Source organism: Myotis brandtii, unplaced genomic scaffold (assembly GCF_000412655.1).
Source record: "Myotis brandtii unplaced genomic scaffold, ASM41265v1 scaffold868, whole genome shotgun sequence".
NCBI lineage: Eukaryota > Metazoa > Chordata > Mammalia > Chiroptera > Vespertilionidae > Myotis > Myotis brandtii.
Window position 1 is genome coordinate 616136 of NW_005371540.1, and position 19837 is coordinate 635972.

The following is a 19837-nucleotide window of genomic DNA, read 5'->3' on the forward strand; positions in this document are numbered from 1 at the left end:
GGCCGCCATCTTGGCTGACAGTTAATTTGCATAAGGATATGCTGATTAGCCAATGGGAAGGGTAGCGGTCGTACGCTAATTACCATGTTTCTCTTTTATTAGTGTAGATATGTCTCCCTTTTTCTCACTGGTTCCACTCAGAAGATATTCAGTTAGTGTCCTGAAAGAGTGACGCAAAGGGTGGAATCTCCTCTTTGCTCGGGAATGATGGCACAATCAGAGAATATGTTGATTCTGGGTGAATTAAAGAAATAGGCCTTCAACCAAGAACAAGAACATATATCATCCTGGACGGTGTGGCTCAGTAGTTGAAGCATTGTCCCATCAATGTTTCTCTCTCTCTCCCTCTCCCTTCCTCTCTCTCTAAAAATCAAGTAAACACATATATTTTTTAAAAAAAGAAGGATAGCATGGTCCCTTACTTTGCATACTTACGACATCTGTTGGCTTCCTGAATTTTTCAGTCCACAGCCATCACCTTGGACTTACAATGTGAGCACCAAGAGGTCACCCTTGGTCCAGGCAACGCCCAGTGTGTGACAGAGGCAGACCTCAGATCAGCTCTCGCTTGGGCTGGACTTAAATTCCTTGCGATCCCATGTTCCTGGTCCCCAATTGCGTCCCCTATGACACATGCTTCCCAGGAGACCTCTCTTCTCCCGCCTGCGGTCCCTCACCTACTGTCCTTAGAAAGGCGGCTGTGGATGCCGGTCCCCGAACACGCCCCCCAGGTGCCACCTCAGAAGTAGCGCAGGGAGAGGGAGGTGAGGTGCAGGCCTGGGCGGTTAAGAGGGCAGCCCAGGTCGGGGGTGCAGGCCTGGGAAACACTGTTTTGGTGGTTTTGTTACCTTTGCTTTGAAAGCTACGCCCCCTCCCCCTGCAATGAGGGACGCTGTGGAGTTTGCCGTAATTTGCAGAATTCTCCCCAAGTATGGGGGTGAGTGTCTCTGGCCGCATTTCCTGCAGCGGGAAACCCTCGCCTCCAATTCCATCACAAACCCGGTGGCCGTGGAGATGACCGAGCCTCCGCTGCCCGTGAGCCGTGTGCAAGGGATGGAAACAGACTAAACAGGAAGCACCCACTAACAGAGGTGCTGCTCCCGACGGCCCCAACAGCCCCCTTGGGAGGGCCATGGGTCGCTGCGTCCAGCCTCCGCCGCCCGTGAGCCGTGTGCAAGGGATGGAAACAGGAAGCACCCACTAACAGAGGTGCTGCTCCCAACGGCCCCGACAGCCCCCTTGGGAGGGCCATGGGTCGCTGCGTCCACAGAGATCTGAAAGCCACCCTGGTCTCAGCCTTGTCTCACTGCTTGTTTTGTTTTGTTCTGTTTCTTGTCCATTTCAGATACACCAACACTCCTACACTGGATACTATGTCCTGAGCAAAATTCCTCATGGGTAAGACTGTTTTCATTTCCTTGTACTGAGAAGCTGCGGCGTGCTGGCTAGGCGCTTAGTTCTTAGGAATTGAGGGCAGAAAACGGGTGTCTTGACTTTTGACCTCAGGGGTGCTGATGCTGCAGGACCTTTAGGACCAGGGACCCACACAGGGTCAGGGTCACCCGAGTCCAGCACCTGCCCCTGGGCAGCCTCCCTCCCAGACCAGCTCCGCCAGCCCTGCTCTGGCTCCCTGTGCTTTGTTGCTTAGTCACCAGCTGCAGGAGGGGGAGGGGGGCCTGGCGGCAGCTGATGAATGTTCTCTCTCACATCCGTATTTCTCTCTCCCTCTCCATTTCTCTCTCTCTAAATCAATAAAAACATATTTGTTTTTAAAAATGCATGATTGGGGACCCAACGTGTGTGCAGGAAGGAAAGCATGAGAGCAGCGTGGTTTTGAAAGGTTTCCGGGTGGGCAGACAGGGGGCCCATCAGCACAAGAATCCTCATAGGAGCTCACCTCCGAGCCCAGGGGCAGGAAGACCCGTCCAGGCGCTGGGAGCACCTGTGAGTGGGATGCAGGGGAACAGTCGCAGGCCTGGGAAAGCGGGCAGGTGGCTTTTATTGTGTTCATCTCCATTCTGCTCTTCCCTCCTCCTTCTCCCCCTTCCTCCTCCTCCACCCATGCCCATCCTCCCGCAACTCATCCCACCCTCTCGTTCCTGCCCACCTTCCTCCCTCGCCCCCTCCCCGCTTCTGAGCGGTTGGGAAGGTGAGGTGCTTGGGAAACGGGCCAGCACCGGACAGGCTGCTGGCCGCGGGCACAGGTTCCCGTGAATGTTCCCGAGGACCTCCCATTTCCCCGCAGATGTTTGAACAGACGGCTGCGGTGCTCACGGGAGCACTCGCCACAGGGTACACGGCACAGCCTCCTGTCTGCGCCCGCACGCTGCCTGGCTTGGGCGGAGCATGGGCAAGGCCTTGGGAAACACAGGGAGAAATCACGCCATGTGGACACATGAGAGATACAGGTAGATACGCAGCGAAATGTGATCCTGGTTTCTGTTGGAGAGAAATCAAGCCCGAGGAACTGAAGATGACCGGCGATGGTGCAAATAAAGTGTCCGCGAGCGTCTTTCTCCTAAAGCACACACCACAGTCTCCCTGGAGGAGGAGCCACACTGTTATTTTTCAAGCAGACACACATCCGCAAAGGTCGCGGCAGGCAGTGTAATTAAGCAGAGATTTATCTGCCCTGCTGGGAGTGAGAGAATTTATGGGAGCTGATGGCTCTTCCGGGCCCCTTAGATAAATCTGTAAAGCTCAAAACTCTACAAGCATTTTACGCTTAACCCGTGGTGCTGATGTTTTACCACCCCGTCAGGATTTAGGAGAAACAGATTCTGAGAACCTAGCTCAAGTGTTTACCAAACCTTGTCCTGGCCGGTCCCGCAGTGTTTAGAGCAGCGGTTCTCAACCTGTGGGTCGCCAACCTTGGGTCGAGACCCCTTTGGGGGTTGAACGACCCTTTCACAGGGGTCGCCTAAGACCATCGGAAAACACATATATAATTACATATTGTTTTTGTGATTAATCACTATGCCTTAATTATGTTCAATTTGTAACAATGAAATTGGGGGTCACCACAACATGAGGAACTGTATTAAAGGGTCGTGGCATTAGGAAGGTTGAGAACCACTGGTTTAGAGTGTGGCCCCCAATACACCAATGTTGGGGGTTCAATCCCCAGCCAGGGAACATACAAGAATCAACCAATGAATGCATGGATGGGTGGAAAAGAGGTCTCTCTTCTTCTCCTCCTCCTCCTCCTCTTCTTCCTTCTCCTTCTTCTTCGCTCTCTAAAATCAATACAGTAAATATAGAAGGAGGAGGAGGAGGAAGAATGTACCAAACCAGGGGCATACCTGAGGACAATATGGTGACTTGGTTTCAATCTCAGGATGACAGTCCCCCATAGAGGATGCCAACAGATGATGAGCTTTGGGTATTTCTAAAACAATCACAGTAATAATTATCACTATCAGTTGACGTTCATGCGCCTTCGTGGACAGCCAAGTGACTGCCCCACCTCTCCTAGCGCTCAGCAGAGTCACGCCCTGCCTGGCTGACTCCCAACCCCAGCTCTCAAAGCAACGCCCTCGGTTACATTATAGCCATAAAGGTCAGCTTTTAGTTGTGCTAACTTGTTTTTTTCTCTGAGGACTCAGACAGGGAATGAAGTAGCAATTACTTGTTACATTGACCGGGAGCAGCGTCTGGGGGTGAGGGGGTCTGAGAACCCTCCCATTTCTGTGAAAACTGACACAGCCCCCAACATCGCCTCCTTCCACCCCGACGCTCCCGCTCTGTGTTAAGATCACTTTTGGAAAATGAATCATGTAATTAACCAAATATTAGCAACATCTTCTTTCTATTAACAAGACAGTGGGTTTCTGAACAGGGGGAGCCTTTAGGCCTCAGGATTTTGCAATGTTAGGAGCTTACTGACCCCTCAACTTGTCAGAGGGCAAGTGCTCAGCCAGGTGGCAGGACCAGGACACAGAGGTGGGCTTGGGGCTCTGGAAAGCACTGCTGTCCCTTTAAAGTACAAATGAGTCTATTAAAATAGTTACATTACATGACTGGCAGGCCAAACCCCAGCAGCTTCCGGCCCCTCTGCAGACACAGGTCTATGCCTTTTCACGGACTCCCTCCTCTTTCCCGAAATTCTCGGCTTCCAGCCAGAAGCTGTTCCATCTACAGGATGAGATTATTTGTCATTTACAGCTTGATCTTTTTTTCTTAGCTTCAGGCTTCCCAACCAGCCACAGAGAAGGGTCGGACTGAATGCCCAGTGCCCCCGGGATTCTGGCTCCTTCCTCTTTGCAGGGGCAGAGGGAATGGGGGAGCATGCCCCACACAGGGCGGGGCAAACCTGGCTTACAGGTGCTCGTATGGAAAATAACGCAATAATTAATGAGTGACTCTGTTTATGGGATAAACTCTGTGTTTCACATACTGACAACTGTAAGCCTATCTTTGCCCACCCGGTATGTGCTGAGCCTTTCATGAACCAGAGGAGGCGCTCTCTGCCCGTGTGTGACCTTCCTCCTCCAGGTCTGCCCTCTGTCTCAGAGCCGGGCGCATTCCCAGGAAGCGAATTTTCATCTATTCAACGACCTAGTACCTGGGGGTAGGTTTGTCCGACTTTCACATACGAAGTTGTCAAAAATTGTATTCTTGTAAGACATATCTTTTACACAAATTTGCTTATCAAACCAGAATTAAAGCTATGTCTAGCTATGTTTAACATAAAGTGGTCCACAAAGTTTCTATATCAGAATTTCAACAAAACAAAGCAACCGTCCACAGTGCAGGAAGGTCACAGCCAGCTCCGTCCACAGTGAAGGTCACAGCCAGCTCCGTCCACAGTGAAGGTCACAGCCAGCTCCGTCCACAAGGAAGGTCTAAGGTCACAGCCAGCTCCGTCCACAGGGAAGGTCAAAGGTCACAGCCAGCTCCGTCCACAGTGAAGGTCGAAGGTCACAGCCAGCTCCGCCCACAGGGAAGGTCACAGCCAGTTCCATCCACAGTGAAGGTCACAGCCAGTTCCACAGCCAGCTCTGTCCACAGCCAGCTCTGTCCACAGTGAAGGTCGAAGGTCACAGCCAGCTCCGCCCACAGGGAAGGTCACAGCCAGTTCCATCCACAGTGAAGGTCACAGCCAGTTCCATCCACAGGGAAGGTCACAGCCAGCTCTGTCCACAGTGAAGGTCAAAGGTCACAGCCAGCTCTGTCCACAGTGAAGGTCACAGCTGGCTCCACCCACAGTGAAGGTTGAAGGTCACAGCCAGCTCAACCCACAGTGAAGGTCATAGCCAACTGCGCGTTCTCCATGGAGCGTCTGTCACATATATTCATAGACATTGTTTGCTTCTTCACATTTTCCTGGCATGGCTTTGCCCTGAATTAGTTTCCTCTTTGGTTTGAGTCCTTTTCTAAAAGGAAATGAAGGTTTGAACGTGTGGTCTCATGTCTGTTGGCATCATTCTGAAAAGCACATGACGGGAGGACATCAACTCCTTCCACAACAGAATCAACTTTCAGGAAACTCTGGGCGGCATTGTGGGGTTTGGCAAACAGTAATATCAGAGGAGAGACGGGTGGGGTTGGAGGCCGTGCTGGGACATTGTCGCCCTAACTGTACTCACCGGCATCTTGCAGGCACCAACCAAAACTGTAAAAAGTGTATCTCTTTGGAGTTCTGGTTGGCTTATGAAGTTACAGTCTGTGTCTGTGAAAATAATAATCTGAGACGTAGGCTCCTTCTGCCCAGAATTCCTCTCTAACTTAAAGGCTGGGATGTCAGTGGGCTGGCAGTGTGCCCTCGGCACCTGACCCTGGCCTCACGGCACGCGGCAGGAGTGAGGACCTAAGCCCTGAGTTCGAGCACCAGTCTGACACCGACTATGGGATGACAGTGAGAGATGCTGTACGTCTACAAATCTTAATTTCCACATTTTCCAAAGATGATAATAATGCCCGCCCTATAGGCCAGTGGTTCTCAACCTTCTGGCCCTTTAAATACAGTTCCTCATGTTGTGACCCAACCATAAAATTATTTTCGTTGCTACTTCATAACTGTAATGTTGCTACTGTTATGAATTGTAATGTAAATATCTGATATGCAGGATGGTCTTAGGCGACCCCCGTGAAAGGGTCGTTTAACTGCCAAAGGGTCACAACCCACAGGTTGAGAACTGCTGCTATAGGCACATTATAAAAATTAAGTGGAACGCTGTATGCAAAAGGCACAGCAGAGTCGTGCTCCTAGTGAGCAGATGCTAACGCTGTGACCCACAGGTTGAGAACTGCTGCTATAGGCACATTAAAAAATTAAGTGGAACGCTGTATGCAAAAGGCATAGCAGAGTCGTGCTCCTAGTGAGCAGATGCTAACGCTGTCCTTAGTGCTGGAGTGTGTGTCCGAGGCACAGGTGTGGCCTCAGAAGTAAAGACCATCGCACTCATTTCCCAGGCAGCTCAAACCCTCCTGTTACCCGGAAAGGAATGATAGACTATGTCATGAAGTCCCCTTTAGTCACTTTTCAAAGCTACGTCGTTCCCTGACACTCAGGTAATTACTTGTGATCTGTCATTTCTCTTAAAGAGACGTCTGTAGCCTCAACTATCTATCCCCAGTTCTCGTAGTCAATATTTTCATCTCATCTCAATCCCACCTGCTGCAATTAATTGTCAGGCTTTCTTGTTTTGCCTCCAATGGAAGCAGAAAAGACAATATAAATCAATGAATGATTATTGAAATACCGGACTTTGTAGCAAAAGCAATGGCTGCTATTCCTCAGAAGTTCAAAATCTTGTTGAAAAGAAGACACGGCCCTGGCTAGTGCAGCTCATTGGTTAGAGTGTCAGCCCAGACACGTGCTGGAGGCAACCAATTGATGTGTCTCTCTCACATCAGTTTCTCTCTCTCTCTCTCTCTCTCTCTCTCTCTCTCTCCCTCCCTTCCTCCCTGCCTCTCTTCCACTCGCTCTAAAAAGCAATAGAAAAATATATCCTCGAGTGAGGATTAACAACCAAACAAAAAGAAATAACACCAACTTAGGTATGATTCTGTGCCCAAATGTGTGTTTTAAGCACTGAGCACAGAAGAACGGGGCTGTGGGCCCAGGGAGGCTGAGAAGGAGCTGATGAAGGAAGTCTGGCTTGCGCGGAGCCTTGGCGTTTTTTGTTTGTGTTTGAATAGATGGTGAGAGAGGAGACTTCCAGGTGGAGTAAAGCAGGAGACAGGCTTGGCCTCCACAATGAGCCAGCGCCTCCCTGGAATTAAGGGGTGTCGGCCTGGCCTCTGAGGGCTGAGACAGGTGCGTGAGCCTGCGCCCCCCAGTGCAATGGGCCTTTGCAGTAAGAGGGTGCTGCACACGGGGAGGTGGATGGCAGCTGCGGTGAGTTCATGCTCGGATGGAGAAGGCGGAAGGAAAGGGGCTCATGCGCGGATTCAGTTAGGAGGCAGTGGGAGTAATGGGGGCGTGGGGGCACGGGCGCTCGGTCAGTGGGGAAACCACACGAATTGTGATCCTGGGTAGCTGGCGTTCTCTTGGAAAATGAAGACAGATTTCAAGTGTTCGTATCCATGTCCCTTTAATTAAATCTTGGGCGCCTGTGCCCGTGTGAGCTGAGCCTGTGCCTGTGCTGTGTGAGCGAGTCCAAGGAGCGCGTTCCGGGGGCAGCGATAGGAATTCGCAGGCCCTGGCAGGCCTCTGGCTCAGCGCTCCTTCCCAGCCTCCTCTTGTGCAGAATCCCCAGGGACGCTGCGCCCACTTTCCGCACAGACCCCACAGAGCAGGCAGCCTGCCAGAGGCCGCATGGGCACGATTTTTCGTAAACCCTGGGAAAGTGCCAGTGGGAAGCCACTATGTAGAAGAAAGAGATGTTCTTATATGGCTCTTCACGTGACTCCTCTAGGGCATGGGGGGACAGGGTGGGGGTGGGAGAGCCTGCTGTTATGGGAGGGCACGGTTCTCAGCACCCTGGACAGCTCCTGGGTCAGCCAGTGGGGCCTGTCTTAGCTGTTTCCCCCTCCCCCCTCCTCCCTTCTCTGCCATCCCCTCCCTCTCTCCCCCGTCCCTCTTAGCTAGAGAACATGGACTTCAGCAGCAAACAGATCTGGGAATAGAGACCCAGTCGACCTCGTGCCTGTGTCGTCTCGGAGACGTTACCGTGCTGGTGGAATAACAAGCCCGCCTCCGGGTCTGTGGGTGGCTACAGGGACACTGGGGGCGGTGAGCTGTGCGTGGAGGGCCTGCTCTGGTGTTCGGGAAGCACCCAGGCTCCACTCACGGCCAAATCGAATTCTTCACCTCCCGCCACACTCTCCGTGCATTTCAACAGAAAATAAATTTCAACCTCAGTGTCAACGCTGATGGATCTAATGGCTTCCTGAGCTCTGAGTTTAAACCAAGGCCCGAGCTGTGCCTGGGCTGTGGGTGTCGTCTACAGCGAGGGGGGAGGGAGAGCAGGTGGCTCCCGTCCACGCAGGCCCTGCTTCCCTGAGCCACACCAGCCATGTGTCCATCCAACAGCACCTGCCCCTGGGCATCGTCACCCTTCACTCGCTCCATCTTCTCCGCCTCCCACATGCACAGCAGCAACTCCCTGCTCCTGCATCTGGTACCTACCTTCTGAGCCTTCACCTCGGGATGTCAACGCCCCTCTACAGCACTCCGCCCTCCTGGCTCCTAGGGACGCACACGCCTCATGTCACTCTCGTTTATTCTTGCACCAAATTGCTGGTGACCGCGTAGGCCACGCACCATCTCTCTGAACGGAATGCTCAGACAGTTTACTTTTGCTGTGTGATGAGTTCCTCCCCCTCATTCAGGGGTCAGAGCCAGGGGTTTGGCTGAACTGTGACCGGAACCTGCGGCCTTGCGCAGGGCGGCTTGACTGCACAAACCTGCGGGAGGGGCTGCACCTCGGTCTTGCTCAGCTTCTTGGGAAGGTCCCACACAGTAGGGCTCGCCCATCAGCAGGAGGAGCGCCATCGACCTCATGCAGGAGCTGCTGCCACCATTCCTCCCTCGAGGACTCCTGCGCACCTAAAGGATCTTCACACACACAAGCCCGTCTGAAAATGAGGTGGAAGATGAAAAATGCATCATTTCGTCAGGCTCCCAGCTGATCCCCTTGAATTGTCTGCGGCCGGGAGATTCCCCACAGGTGTGGGCTGATAGATGGAGGAAGTGCACTAAGTAGTGAGTGATGTTGACTGTAAGGAGATGCTCGCCTGGACCCCAACGCGGATCAACCACCAGAGAGTGGGTGGGGTCTGGAGGGTGTAGCCCACTCTGAATATTTTCGTTTGCCTCAGGGGTCGACTGGCCCCACCCGCCTTCGCTTGTGGTCACTGAGGCCAGGGTTGCAGGTGCGGCTGGAAATCAGCGTCCTGCCTGCACACGAGCGAGGAGCGTTTCCCCTGACACAGGCCCAGAGAGTTCGGGCAGCTGTGATCCGGGGGTCATTTAAGGACATTCAGCAGCTCCATCGTGTGGGAGTCCGTGCCAGGGGCCCTGCAGAGCCTGCTCCTTTGTCACCGGATCCCCCTGAAGGGCAGGCAGTGGGGCTGGGCTTGTCCTGGAGCTGGGTCGCCCAGACTGGCGTTAGACTTGGGCGCCACCTAGTGGGCTTGGCAGTGGAGTCGCCGCTTGATTTGTGCATTTGCGGGCTCTGTGCTGCCTGGTCTTACAAGTCACAGGCCACTGATAAGTCACACAAAATTAGTGGCATGTTCGCTGAGCCCTTTCCTCGGGCCTGAGGGTCAGTCCCCCGAGGAGGACCTGCCTGCACCCCTGAGGTCTGCTCTTGCCTGTTCACAGGCCTTTTCCTGGGGAGAAATGCCCGGTGCGTTGGCCAACGCCCGGGGTAGCTGTGCCGGCCCAACGTTTGCAGCGTGGGCTGTGCCTCTGCTCCTGCGACACGGAAGCGAGATCCAGCGCGTGCCAGGGGTACAGGTGGCAAGGCTGTGTGAACCTTCCCGTCTTGCCCGTGGTGTTTTTACCTCATCTTTCTCTCCCTGTCCATGCTGTCCTGCAGAGGGCTGGACAGGAAGCCTCGGCCTGATCCGCCTTGGTGACGCTGCTTCGATGGAACATCAAGCGTAGCCTTGACCGGGAGAGCAGCTCAGGATTTAGGCAGGAGAGCGGGAGGCTGGTGGGGAGACCAGCCCCCACGATGGCATGTGTGCGATGCCAGGTCATTCCAGCCCAGAAGCACCTCCACAGCCAGGATAGAAACCACTGCCCTCCCCGCAGCATCCCACTGTGCCCCCCTCCTCCTGCGGCTGTCCCTGCAGCCAGTGACTGTCCACCTACAGTTTTGCGTTTTCTAGAATCTTCTGAATGGAGCCACACTTCTGCAGTCTTGTGAGGCCGGCTTCTTAGCATAACTGCTTCCCAAGTTCACTCTCGTGTGCAGCTGTCTGTGCTCACTCTCATCGCTGAGGGGGTCCGCCGCACTGCTGACCCTGATTCCACTAGCACAGCCGCACCCTGATTCCACTAGCACGGCCGCACCCTGATTCCATTAGCCCAGCCACACCCCGATTCCACTAGCACGGCCGCACCCTGATTCCATTAGCCCAGCCACACCCCGATTCCACTAGCACGGCCGCACCCTGATTCCATTAGCCCAGCCACACCCCGATTCCACTAGCACGGCCGCACCCTGATTCCATTAGCCCAGCCACACCCCGATTCCACTAGCACGGCCGCACCCTGATTCCATTAGCATCGGCATGTGGCTTGGAGTTGCTTCCAACTGGGGCTACTGGGAGGAAAGTGCTGGGAGTGTTTGCACACGAAGTTCACACAGATGTGTTCATTTTCCCGGGTAAAATGCCTAGAGGTGGAATTGCTGGTCATACAGAAAATGGGTGTTTAACTTGATCAACTGCAAGACTGTTCTCCAAAGTGCTGTGCTGTGTAGTCCCCCTTTCGTAAAAGCCTCATGGGGCTCGGGCTTTTACCCCCGACGCCCATCCTGTCCATCCACCCCGAGGCTGGTGGTGTGGCCCAGGCAGGGGCCGATCCCAGGGCCTCCTCTCCCTGCCCCAGGTGGACACTCACCTGACCTGACTGCATCTCTCGTCCCCCAAACTCTTCCCTTTGCAGCACTGCTCAAGTGGCTGACCTGTTGAGGAAGCGGGAGTCAGCTGAGTGGGTGTGGGGGCGGGAGGCGGGGGAGGGGGCGCGGGGCCTGGGCAGAAGCCTGGGCTGTTAAGAGGGCTCTGGCCCTGGGATTGGTCCTACTTCTGGGGCAGATTTCAGGCGTTCAGGGGCGAGGGGTGTTTCTTTTTGAGAATCTCACCTCCTGGAAAGGACTGCATCCAAAAATGTGTGTGTCCAGGGACTTGGTCCTGCGTGGGGTCTGTCTGCTGCTTCACGGCCAGTGGGAGGGCCTGGAGCCTTCCCCACTGGACAGGCGGTCTGAGCAGGAAGCCCACATTCTGACCTGGCTCCTGGCCAGGCCTCGGGCCCCTTCTGCGGGGAGGGCGCGGTTGGCTTCCCGACGCCCCCCTTTATATCAGAGCTGGACACCAGCTCCCCAAAGGAGAGGTGCACCACTGGCCCTCCGGGAGCGGCGGCGTGCTGAGTATGCCCTGCCGGCTGCATGTCTGGCCAACACTGGTGTGTTCCTCAGCCACTAAAGGTGGACAACACAGTGAGCAGGCCCGGGGTTCAGTGCACTGGACACAGGACACAGGTGCTGGGCTGGGGCTCCCGCCTTCCGGTTCTGAGCTCGGTCACGGGCCAACACCGACCAGCCCGAGCCCGAGTGACCCGCTGCCGGCCGAGGGCCCAGAGGCAGGAGAAGCCACGCCCAGCAAGGGTTCTGTCTGCTGCGGAAGGTCATGCCTGGCGACCCAGGTCCAGCTGTGGGGACTAGAGCCAGGGGCAGCGGAGTCACTTCCTTCAACACAACATGTGGATGCCGGTTCCCAGCCCCTGACGCAAGGCCACGCTCACCATATCCCCGAGTCTCCACCCTGAGCCCGCACCCGGGCTGTCACGGACACTCCCACTGCCCGTCCCAAACGGCTGGGGACACACCAACCCCTGGCTCACCACACGGACTCATTCACACCCTGTCCTGCAGACGAAGTGCTGGCAGCGCCTTATCTACACGCTCTGACCTCCCTCAGAACCACCGGAGGCAGCTTTCATCGTCCACCCACCATGACCCCAACGACGTCCCCAAACATTTGACAACATGCGTGTCAGCATCTAACGTGTAGATAGAAAAGGTGAGAGAAAGAGGGGTACAGAGAGTAGGACGGAGATAACACGGGGCCGGGGGCTGCACGAAGGGGGGAGGAAGGGGTGTCTGTGGCGAGCGGAGGCATCTCGGATGGAGGCTGTGACGCCCCACTTCCCGCAGCCACCGCGCTCACTGCGTGGGGAGAACGCTCGGGGAGGGAGTTCTCGCCTTCCCTGCTCTGCTCTGCACTCAGAACGGCGTGGAGAACAGAGAGGGGCCCATCCCCTGACACAGCTGTGTGTCTGCACCACCTGACGCGGTGAAGGTCACTTGGTCCCAAACAGCTTACACTTTCTCCTTATTCGCCCCGTACTCATGCTGATGTACCATATTGCCCCAGGTTCAGTGCTTTATAATCGTGCGCATAAATCTGCAATTCGCATGGGGCAACAGGCCGGGTCATCTCGCCTCCTGGGCATCCGCTGGGCAGCGTGGAGGCCAGGCCTGACCCGCCTGGTGGTCAGCTGAGACCTGGCTGGGCCTGTGGCTGAAACACACTATGCAGCCTCCACCTGGGGCCGGACTCCCTGGACCCCACAGGTGAGTGTCCCGCCTGTGCCTCAGCCCCGGCACAGAGGCCCTCGCACTTCCTACTCAGGGGCGCCGCCAGGAAGCTGCCCGGTTCCGAGGAAATGAGTTCCATTGAGATGAGGAACGCCAGGTTTTCAAAAAGCATTTGGGACCAGAAATAATGCAGCGTTCATGTGTGCCGGCCAAGGCGTGGCTGGGCCTTCTCTCTGCCGTGTATGCTTTGAGGACAGGGGGCCTATTAAATATGCATTGTTAACTAAACCACCCTCTGTCCTGAAGTTCAGGCGTGGGCCTGCTGGAAGGTCACAGTCAGTGAGGACGGCCGTGTTCACGTGCGGAGGGCAGTCCTCCTCCCTCCGCTTCCCACGAGCTCACATGTGAGAGCTACTCAGAGTTCATGGGTCAGGTCCGTGGGGCCCGTGTTTAAATGGTCTGATTTCCCACTGCCTATCACCAAACTGTCCACCGTTTCCCCTCGAATATCCTCGCTGGCTGCTTTCCCAACCCTCCTTGGAAGAGATGCCTGAATAGAAAAGAGCAAATTGGTGATGGCTGCCTCTAAGAGACAGAAAATCAAGTGGTTTAAGCACGCATAGCCGGAACGGACCGGAAGCGTGACTGCCCGTCTGTGCCGACGCTGGCGAGTGACAGCAAGTGGGGCCTGGGGACCCGTGAGCGTTTGCAGTGAAACCGGTCATTGAACGGAGAGGCCCCGCGGGTCGAGCACCGTCCTTTCATTCAGTGCTTCTTCCACTGAAATGTTAACAGGCCGCCGGCTGCCTGTGGTTCAGTTCATTGCCGAACGTTGCAAACTTGAGGAGACATTAGTTAAGAAGCTCAACTTATTCTTAGACTTGACCGAGCTATTTAAGCTCTTGAGAGAAATCCACACACAATAGGCGTCTCATTCGCAAGTACTGAAGAGAACAGGGCGTGGACACGCCTCCATGGAGTGGAACGGGATGAGACACGCGGCCGAGGGGCGGGTGCGACAGAGGGCCGGACCCCACGCCTGTTCGCCTGTTCACGCTCCTCCTCCACCTGCTGGCACCCTCTCTCTTCAGGCTGATGAATGTGCGGGGTGTCAGGTGAAACCTACAGGAAGTAAACAGATGCACTCATCAAAGTGCAGGTGACCAGCCTCCAGGCGCCAGCTCGGGGGCCCTCGGGCACAGCCCCGGGGACTGACTCCCTCGGCCATCCCACTGCAGATCGCCAGGTTTCTGAATCACAGGTGCTTCAGACAACAGACCATCTAACTTTGGAGAAAACATGAACAAAAGAATTGGATCCCTGGCTCTTCTCCCTCCCTGGCCCCGGCATCAGCAGCAGCAGTGACATCAGAGCAGTGACCCTTCTGGACTCACGCCAGGGCCCAGGGGCTGGCTGGGCTGTTACATTCATCTCATTTAACACTCGTGATATTCCCGGCCAGTGTGGCTCAGGGGTTGAGCGTCGATCTATAAACCAGGAAGTAATGGTTCAATTCCCGATCAGGGCACATGCCTGGGTTGTGGACTCGGTCCCCAGTAGGGGGTGTGCAGGAAGCAGCCAATCAATGATTGTCTCTCACCATTGATGTTTCTATCTCTCTCCCTCCCGCTTCCTCTCTGAAATACATGCACACACACACACACACATTTAAGAACAAAACAAAACTTCGCAATAACCCAAGCAGACTGACCCCAAATTCCAGAGAAGGAAGCGGAAGCTCAGAAAGGTTTAGTGAGTCCCCAAGACCACACAGCTTGGGAGGGAGATCACTGGGACCCCAGCCTGTGTCTGGGTCCAAGGCCACCCCTCTCATCCTCTGAACGGCTCTGTGTGCTTTCCCCTGAGAGCTTGCTACATACAGGTGTTTATCATGTCGACCAGACATCTGCCCTTACACACCAGGGCCTGGAGGGACAGGGCAGAAGCTACCGAGAGCGCGAGCAGGCGTGGGGGCACCGTGGGGGGCCTTCTCCTCCTCTGTCCCAGCTTCATTGAGGTAGAATTCCCACGCCCTGGGATTCACCCATTGAGACTGTACACCTCAGTGTCTAGTGTGTTCCCAGAGGTGGGCAGCCCCACCCCATTCAATGTCAGAACTTTTCATCGTCCCCAACACTGTGTCCTTCAGCTCAACATTGTGTGTTTTGTCCTGTAATTTTTCAAAAAATGTTTATGTCCTCAAATGTGTCACTCTCTTATATTATTGCTTCAGAATTGTGAGTTATCCTTACAAAACCTTTCCCCATACAAAATCCATGAGGAAACCCCCTTGTTTATGAAAATACTCTGAAACCATAAAATCACACAAATGGTAGGTTTGCTAACGTTCCTTGGGAACTTGCACCACTCCTCCCCCCGCCCCCCCCCCACAGCCCTCCCAGAGCCCCTCCAGCAGGAGCTCCCTGGGCAGTGGGCTGGTGTAGACACGGGGTGCACTGGTGGAAGACACGACGTGTCCCCTATTATTTAAAAAACCTCCCTGTGACTCTATTGAGGACGTATGTGTGGGACCATGTATGTGGAAATGCCTCTGTGAGTTGGGTGTGGGATCCATCACACATGTCTCAGGACGAGTCAGCCCCGCAGTCCCCGCGGCAGGACTTCTGTACCCAAGTCCTTCACAGGCAGAGCTTCTGAACCCACAGACACAGACAGCGCCGACTAACCAGCCCCAATGTTGGCCAGGCGAAGGGCTCGTGCCAGCGAGGACCCTACCCTCAGGAAAGTAACTGTGGCCCAGCCGGCCTGGCTCCGTGGTTGAGCCTCGACCCATGAACCAGGAGGTCACGGTTTGATTCCCAGTCATGGCATATGCTCAGGTTGGGGCTTGATCCCCTGTAAGGGGTGCACAGGAGACAGCTGATCAATGATTCTCTCTCATCATTGACGTTTCTATCCTTCTCTCCCTCCTGCTTCCTCTCTCTGAAATCAGTAAAAACATTTTTTAAAAGATTATAACTGTGCAATTTAAGATATATATTAAAATAATAATACAAATCTTTCAATGTTATATGAGTTTAAGGTTGTACTGACCCTAACCAACCATCCATTGGTGACTAAACTGTATCCCATATATCCATCCATCCATCTATCCTTCTATAGTGGAACGTTGGCTCTCAAACGTCTCCATCTCAAACAATATGCTTCTCACCCACACCCTTCCATGCTGACCCCTGTGTGATCAGTCACGCGTCTCTCAGGCAACAAAGGAGAGAATGCGTGAGTGTGTGTCAGTTTACTGCTAAACCTCACGTTGCTAACATCTCAGGAAATTGTGCTGCGAATATTTTCCTGTTTTTTGCTTTTGTTGCTGCTCATTATTATTAAATTTTCTTTTTTTACTGTACATTTCATTTCCTTTTTGTTAAATCCTCATTTACATTTCATGTCCTCTTTGTTTTTAAGGTGTTTATTTATAGATTAAACTGTACATTAGACATGTGTTGTATATGAGAAACATTCAAACAGGAGGTCACTTGGAGGTCTGCAAGGCATTAATTCAATTTACATTATTTCTAAAGGAAAGCAGGATTCAGGTTTCGAACAGCCTTCCAGAATGAAGCACATTCGCGAACTGAGGGTCCACTCACTGTATTCATTATCCAGTTAATCTGTATGAGCATCTACAATGTGTCAGACACTCTGCTACAACTGTGAGGGTCTTTTATATGTTTCTATTACCCACCATGAGGAAGGTTAGGAGCCAGGAAAGCAGTTCTTGGCTTTTCTCTTTCCAAAGGCGGCTTTTGTCGGGAAGCTTTCAACCCCTTGCCCAGCTCAGGAAGAGGAACGAGTAAATTTCCATTCACTAATGTACTCTGCAAAAGTCGGCATGATATATGCTGCTTGCTTCTTGCTCAGATACGCAAAGTCAGAATGGACTGTGTGATTGCTTTGGGATAGAGTTAAGTCCAGATCATTGTGTTTGTCCTTAATCATTTTTTACCAGTCCATCTCTACCCTGACATGATTCATATGGAGCCTGACGTGGATTCTTTAAAACAAATGAGTAAATAAAGAGAAAGACAGAAACATGGGGCGAGAGCATGAACTAACACCAAAATAAGTGAATGCATTTTCTCTCTCTCTCTCTCTCTCTCTCTCTCTCTCTCTCTCTCTCTCCCTCTCTCTCTCATAAATGCATGAACACACACCTGAGGATTTCAGTCCATTGAATGACAATGAACCAGGTCTTGGGCTGAGAGCAGTGCCGCCCACCCCCACCCCCCACCCCCAGGTGGCGCCCAGGGCTTCCTCTCTGAGGGAAGCGCGTGCCCCCCAAGGAAACACTATGAAAGCTGGGCGGTAGGTCAGCAGATAAGACTCCCTTGGGTTCACTCTCGTCTCCCCTTCCTCATCACTATCCGCCAGCAGGGGCAGCCTGGCCTCATCTCTGCAGCATATTTCCGCATTTGCACATTAGCCCGTTCTAGTGCGCACCTGGGGTACCTTCAGAGTTGCTCCCGCACCCCGGGGAGACTCACTCCCAGACCCCAGCTCCTGTCTGCATGGCGCAGCTCCTGTCCAGCGGCCTCCAGAAGCCCCTGCCAGTGGTTCCCTTCTCCCGCCCCTCTGTGCAGGACGGAGCTTCCTTTGAACCGCGGTCTGTCCTGTGGTCAGTTTCCCCACATCCCAGTTGTTTTTCATCACTTGTCTTATTTGGGGTGCGGGGGGGTGTATGGTATGCGAAACCCTATCATAGCGTAAGGCCAGGAGTTGTGCCAACAAATACACCCAGAGAAACGGACTCTTCCTCAGCCCCGTGACCTCGCTCCCAGCCCCATTTTCCATCACCCCTACATGCAGCCAGTCGCTGGTGTCTGTCTTCCGGCTCCTGCATTCTGTTCCCCACACATGAGGAGGCCCAGGCCTATTTCCCCACGTCCCTTCTAGATGCTGGATCTCACCCGGTGGGGTCCCTGCTGGCTCCGCATAGCTCCTCCTGTGAGTTGACGGAGACCTTCCCTCTTCGTGACGGCTGTCATATGCCACTGGGGTGCCACTTACTCAACCACGCGTTGCTCCTCGGATTTTGCAACTGCCAAGCTGCAGTGCATACAGTTTCCGTGTGGGTATTTTTGTGTCGTTAGAGGTGGATCTGCCAGGAAGTGAACCAGGTCTAAAGTTCAGGGTGGATTTTACCAGGTTTTCCAATTTCCCCTGGAAGGTGTGCACCCGCCAGCACAGGTGCGCATGCCTGGCCCCACAGCCTCCTCAACACAACGCACCACACTTTCCTCGCTTCCTTGTTGTTCTCGGCAAGTTTCATCGGTGAGATAACTCAGTGTAGTTTCACTTTCGTTTCTCTAATCTTGCTTGTTCAGTACTTTCCGTATGTTCGAGGGCCATGTTAATATCTTTTTAGACACTTGTCTGCTCATGTCTTTTTCTCACATTGCTATCATCTTGTGTCTTTTGCAACCTTAATTTTAGAGTTCTTTGTCTGATAGAGCTCAGCCATGTGTCTGGAGTGTGTTATCAATATTTTCTCCCACTTTCTCAGTTGTCTTTTGTGACATTTTGTGAACAATTTTTCAAAACTGTTTATGGTATGTCCTCAAATGTGTCACTCTTTTATGTTATTGCTTCTGAATCTTGAGTCATCCTTAGAAAACCTTTCCCCATACAAAATCAGTGAGGAAGTCACACTTGTTTATGAAAAGACTAGAGGCCCGGTGCACGAAATTCATGCACTGGGGGATGGGGGTCCCTCAGCCCAGCCTGCCCCCTCTCACAGTCCGGGAGCCCTCAGGGGGTGTCCTACTGACTGCTAAGTCGAAGTCTGGCAGCGGAGGCTCGGAGCAGGCGCCTCTCTGTGTTGTTCTCACAGGCTCAGGGCTGCGCCCGGCCCCTCTTCCTGAGCTGGTCATGACCATTATGGAGTCCTGGCCTCATTTGCATATTACTTATATATATATATTGAAACCCTAAAATCACACAAATGGTAGGTTTGCAAACATTCACTGGGAACCTGCCACGTTCAGACCCCCGTCACTCTGCTAACAGCTGGGCACCCAGCCGGCTCTGTCACTGTCCCCCTCACTGCTTCCTGCAGACCCAGGGGCCCGGCCTGAAACTGCAGGGCGGGGCAGACTGTCCCTCCTACCAGTGCTTTTGACTCTGAAATGTATTCCATGTCCTGGTAGACTGTTAAGCACTTACTTTTAGAATTTTCTACTGACCCAAGCCCTCACTCAACATGCCCTTACCCACTTCCCCTCCCTTCCCGTCACACCTGTGTCTTTGGTTCAGACAAGTCCTTTAAATTCAGCGTCTTCCCTTCCCAAAGACCATCCAGCCACTGTCTCTCTGGAGGTGAATGAGCACATTCATAACTCTGACTTCTGCTTAAGAAATACCGCGGCCACCAGGCAGGGTGCTCCTGGCGGGGCCGCCTGCTCTGCAGAGCGCAGAGAGCCTCCCGAGAGCAGCGTCACCAAGGAGAGACTCGCCGTCTCTCCTGCCCATTGCAGATGGCGCCGCTGCGCTTACCCTGAAATATTTACGCTTATTAACGCACAGGTGTTTGTAGTCTTCGTGATGATTTTTATTCGTATGGCCTTTTGTTGGTGTGGTGTTTTGCATATAATAAATTAAGAGTGAAAAAATGTAGGTGATGTTTGAAAGGAAAAAATGTTTCTCTTCTTTCCATCTTTCTCAGTCTCTCTCTGTCTTTCTCTCAATCTTTGTCTCTCACTCAATCTCTCCGTCTCAGTCTCGCTCTGTCTTTCTCAATCTCTCTCAACCTTCCCTTCTCTCTCTCCCTCCCTTTTGGTTCAACACAAACCGAAACATGGAATCTGGCCCTGAAGACGCTTGGTTCAGAAAGGCCGAACGGCCTGGCGTTAGGCTTAGGAAAAAAGTAACTTCTGTCAGAAAATCCAGAGATGAAGCTGTGAACAAGGGGCATTTATTGCTGCACAGCCATGCATTTCAGTTTTTAATTTTGACGGTTCTGAATATTTTTAAAAATCGGTTCATAGACTCCTCCGCAGGTTCTCTCTAGGGGAATATTTGCTATTTGGGCTCAGCATGAGGACCTGAGTCCACCTCACACGCCTGAGGGACCCTGGTCCCGATGAGACGGTTCCTGGAGAGCG

At 53.4% G+C, this 19837-nt stretch overlaps 1 protein-coding gene across 1 annotated transcript in view; it reads left to right on the top strand.

Annotated features, from left to right (window-relative positions):
- DPP6 (dipeptidyl-peptidase 6) overlaps positions 1–19837 on the top strand; it is a 386529-nt gene that overhangs the window by 214260 nt on the left and 152432 nt on the right. Inside the window, exon 6 of the mRNA XM_014532252.1 lies at positions 1346–1398. Within this exon, the coding sequence (XP_014387738.1) occupies positions 1346–1398 (53 nt within the window). The remainder of the gene's footprint in view (positions 1–1345; positions 1399–19837) is intronic.